Here is a 4875-nt window from a genome sequence, read left to right on the forward strand (position 1 = left end):
CTTCCTTCCTTCCTTCCTTCCTTCCTTCCTTCCTTCCTTCCTTCCTCGCAGATCTGCGTGTTCCCCCCATAGCTAGCAATCCAGAAGAGTCCAGTTGCACCTTTGACACCAAGGTTTATTCAGGTACAAACTCTCCCTCCTCTGTGAGGGCAGATCTGTGGGTCCCCCCCCCATAGCTAGCAATCCAAAAGAGTCCAGTAGCACCTTTAAGACCAAAGTTTATTCAGGTATAGGCTCTCCCTCCGTTTTGACAACAAACAAGGTAAACAGAATTAGAAGCAAAAGGTGGGTGTGGCTAAATCACTGCACTCCTGGTAACATGGGTGTGTGTGGTCTAATATGCTAATGAGCTGTGCTGTTCAGGGTGTGTCCTAATATGCTAATGAGTTTCTGCTGTTGGGTGTGGTCTGTTATGCTAATGAGTTCCTGCTGGGCTTTTTCTACAAAAATAGCCCTGGTCATACGTAGTTAAATTCGGTTGTCATGTAGAGAAACAAGTGATAGTTGAAATATCTGTCATTAGTGCTGCTGAGGATCAGCTCCCGGCCCCAGCAGAAGTCCTGAGTACTGCTGAGGATGACCTCCCGGCTCCGGCAGAAGCTACACCTGACCTCAGTGAAGCTGCAGAGCCTGCTCCGGCAATAGCTGAGGCAGAACAACACACATCAGACAGCCCCCCTGATTCGCCTCCACCGGTGACTTGTTTGCGGGATCAGCACTGACGGGACTTGGCATCCTGGCAGCAAGAGGCACGCCTGCACAGCAGGTGGTCCCTCAGCCCTGAGTTCTAACAGGAGCCGGGACACATGCACTGGCCGCTAATTGACAACAGCCCCAGAAGGATACTTAGCACCTCCCTCTCTGTTGATCCCTTGTGCCAGCAACTAGTCAGCTTGACGACGCTCTGCACCCACCTCGCCCGTGTTCCTGATTCTTGTTTCCTGCTTTGGCTCCTCGACCCTCTCGACTCCGGCTGTGACGACAACGCTCTTGATTCGTGCCCTGGACTCTGGTGTTTTGGCTCCTGACCCCCCTGGACTCTGGCTTAATGACTACGCTTGCAGTTTGCGCTTTGGACTTGGTGTTTTGGTTTCCTGCTCTTTCGGCTTTTGACCTCGGACTGGACCTGGACTATCCCTCTCTCGCCCTGCCTGCACTCCAGCCCGTGACAAAATCAAGGATTAGGTTTGAGTAATAGCTGTCATGATTTGGGGAAGCGATCTGGGACTTGATTAGGAAAACAGGAGGATTAAGCTAGAAGAAATTGAACCAGTGTTCTCTATATGGAAATGGAACTCCTTATCTACCGTGTGTGTGTGTGTTGTGGTCTTTGGAATCTATTCGTATGGTGTGCAGTTTTTTTTTTTGTTTAGTTAGTCTATATAGGCCATTTTGAAACGTACTTTTCAATTAATGTAGCAGATCCTTAAACTAAAGAATTGTCTACTTCTTTGCCCCAGAGGTTGGTTAGGCAAGACCTTTCGTTGACTCTTGGTCTTCCAAGAGTGTGGTAATAAAGTGTCTGTGCATGAGACCACATTGTTTCCACATCCTAGGGAAGTCATACATCCTGCATTAAAAGCAGCTATATGTTGAGTTTCAGTTCCCAGATGGGTAGCTAAACCAATGCTGTGGTCCACATTGCTGAACTTGTTTGCAAGAGGTTTTTCTCTTAATCAGAAATGGGGAGGAAAGAAAGAACCAAGGTGTCCAGGTGAGAGTAATTAGGATCGGTGCCTGCTCTTGTGAAAATAATGTGGAGGTTTCTTTGAGCATGGCTGGCTGGCAGATATACTTGCAAAGACGTATGGGTTTGGGCTTGCCCTAGCAGGTTGGGAGCAAGAAGGGATTACGTGGATGGCTTCCAGTGTGATGACCCAGGAACATCTGCAGCTGCCTACAGTTGGTGGAAAAGAAAATGGAATTGGCCAGACCTATTACAGTATAGCTCATGATATAACTGAACAATTGCTGGCTGTTTAGTTCCAGCATAAGTTTGTGTGGGTATGTGTGAGACAGACTATTCATTGAAATTAATAAAATTAATACAGAACTTTGACTCCTCTTCACCATAAGGAGGATTTCAATGTGTTTATCTTTAATTATGCATGTGCAAATGGGAAAATCAGGTCTTCTGAAAATCCTGAGGGATATATTTTCTGCTTGGTGTAATTTTAATTCTAGTTTAGTTAGTTTGCAGATTTGTATAATTTGTTACTAGCTTCAAGTGATATTCGGGCTTTGCCGGTTGCACTCTTGATCAGCAAACAGAAGTAATATGTTTTCTCATATCACAGTCTGTTGTTGTTACTTTGTTTATTTCAGAGCTTTGTGCATCTCAGCGGGGCATGGCTGGAGATGAAACCCCACCCCCTTTGCCTCCACATCCCAGTGATGAGCTGCTCATGGATTATAATCATAGGTTTGAAGATGTTTATTATTTATGGGTTTTGTTACTGCTGATAGCAATGTTGCTTCTCTGTGATGTGTGGGAAAAAATGTAGGCTTATTTCCTTATCTGTCAATCTGTATATAAGTATACATCCATTTACCTTATCTGTCCTCAAAATATTAGGTGGTCATGCCCTAACCTGGATAGCCCAGGCAAGCCCAGTCTCGTCAGATCTCGGAAGCTAAGCAGGGTTGACTCTGGCAAGTACTTGGATGGGAGACCTCCTTGGAATACCAGAGGCGGGGGCAGGATTTACTCAGCCACCTCTCTGAATATCCTCCAGGCCCCCAGTAGGGGTCAGTTACCAGAGGTCGCCATGACTTCCAGGTGCACACACACTCACATGCGCACACGCGCACATGTACATATTTAAAAACATTAGATGGTCATTATTCCCATTTCAAAGATGGGAACTGAGGCATGGTGATTTCCCCAGAGCCGAACTTAGGGACTATCCTAAGAACTAAAACTCATCTGTCAAGGAACTGATATGGCTCCTGGTGGTGAAAACCAACACTGATGTTTATTTTGAACATTGGTGTAATCTATTTATTTATTATTTATTTATTATTTATTTATTATTTACATTTTTATCCCGCCCTCCCCGTAGGCTTAGGGCGACTTACACGGCACGGCATCTATGCTTCCTTGGGCATTGTATTGCCAATATGCCTACATCTTGTTAAATGACACTTTCACTGAGGATTAAGATAGGAAAGAAGTATGCACTCCCTGGCCTTCCTGTCCTAGAGCCATTTCCCCTTTCCCAGCTTAAGCTCAGTGAGGGACGTGTCGAAACGTCCGCTAGTGCAAATCTGATCCGAGTTGCTGTTTCACTAGAAGTCTTTTTTAAAATAAGTTTTATTTAAATTTTTACAAAGTATATTCATACATATACTTGTAATTACATACATATATCTTGTAGGAGTCTATTACATATTCTTTTCCTTTATCCATTTATAACGTCTTGAGTAAGGATTGAAACTGCTTGAAGAATCTTGATTTAAGTGGGAAATCTGGTTAACCACAAGGGTATTTGAGGAAGTGGCTGGAAGGAGGTTGTGCATGATACCGTGCTCTACCCAAAAAGATGAAAGGCCCTTCATTAAGTTTGTACTGGTATTTGTTGATATTTTGCATTAGAGTGCTGCAGTCATTGGGAGCTGCTGACTTTTTACAACTTTTTAACCAATGTTTGGGCTAGGTAGGGAAATGGAACATGGAATAAAGGACTGGAAGTGAAGCCAAATATCTGGATTGTGGACTGAGAAACCATACAGGCAATTAGTTGCTTTTTCCATGTGGAGAGGGGAGCAAGAGGAGCCTGGGGTGAGACCTTGGTAAAGCCCTCTCTGGGCCTGGCCCATGAGAACACAGAGAGTCAGAAGTGCCTCCATGACTTGCCTTGCTGCGTGCTCTTCTCTCAACACAAAGACATGCCGGGGAGACCCACTTTTACCTTGGGCAGTACTTTAGGAGAGGAGTTCTGAGGGGCTCAAGACAGCAGCTGGCCATGCAAGTGTTCTGTGCTTGCCCCCCGAGTGTGACATGCAGGACAATTCAAAACACAGTCAGAAGTAAGACCCTTTGAGTTCTCAGAGCCTTCTTCCCATACTAGTGCATGTTGGAAAGCAGCCTTATCAAATGGCAGAGGTGTGCCTCCCCACATACAGTAGTCAATGCTCCCTCTAAGCTGTGGAGTCTTGTGAGCAAAAATTCTGCTTTGTGAGCTACTGGCATTAAAGTTGTGAGCAAGCGATTTGGCTAGTGCATAAATTAGTTTGCTCTGGAGCCATCCTTCCTGAGCTGAGACAAAAGTGTGTGAGCCGGAGGCTAAAAAACTGTGAGCTAGCTCACACTAACTTACCTTAGAGGGAACACTGTTGTCATATCTCAGGCTTGCCCAAAAGTTGATCCTGGCTATATGTCCTTCTTGTCGCATCCTCCTTTAGCACAAGATAAAGATACCTGTGAGAAGTAGGTGTATCTATATGTCTTACTTGTATCTAATAGCAGTGGTGCGGGTATGCTGGTGAACCTGCTTGTATGTGTGGGGGAATGGAAGGTAGTGCTGATGACTGCTGGGCAGTGTGGAGGAACAGCTGAAGGATCAACTGTTGAAAGGGGTAAAGTTCCATGTGGAAAGTCTGTGAACTCTTGTTTGAGGTATACAGGCCTGTTCATGACTGTAAAACAGTGCCTTATATTGTGAAGACTAAAACTCATCTCCTCCTATGGAAGATTTCAAGCATTTCTTCCTAGTTTTCCTTCTAGTTGTGTCCGTTGATCGGATATTTATGTACTTTAATTTGCGAATGAGACATATGTAGGTGTAGATCCTGTGTGGATTTCTGTGGGTGCAAAGAGGGGGTTGATTTTTGCCAACCTCCCCCCCCCCCCCCCAAGATTTCTGATTCCCTTCC

At 45.1% G+C, this 4875-nt stretch overlaps 1 protein-coding gene across 1 annotated transcript in view; it reads left to right on the plus strand.

The window, feature by feature from the left end:
• PARD3B (par-3 family cell polarity regulator beta) overlaps positions 1–4875 on the plus strand; it is a gene marked incomplete at its 5' end in the record, with an annotated part of 453865 nt that overhangs the window by 72805 nt on the left and 376185 nt on the right. Inside the window, one exon of the mRNA XM_015415996.1 lies at positions 2326–2422. Coding sequence (XP_015271482.1) covers positions 2326–2422 — 97 coding nt within the window. The remainder of the gene's footprint in view (positions 1–2325; positions 2423–4875) is intronic.

This window comes from Gekko japonicus, unplaced genomic scaffold, assembly GCF_001447785.1.
Source record: "Gekko japonicus isolate JY-2015 unplaced genomic scaffold, Gekko_japonicus_V1.1 scaffold123, whole genome shotgun sequence".
Lineage (NCBI taxonomy): Eukaryota > Metazoa > Chordata > Lepidosauria > Squamata > Gekkonidae > Gekko > Gekko japonicus.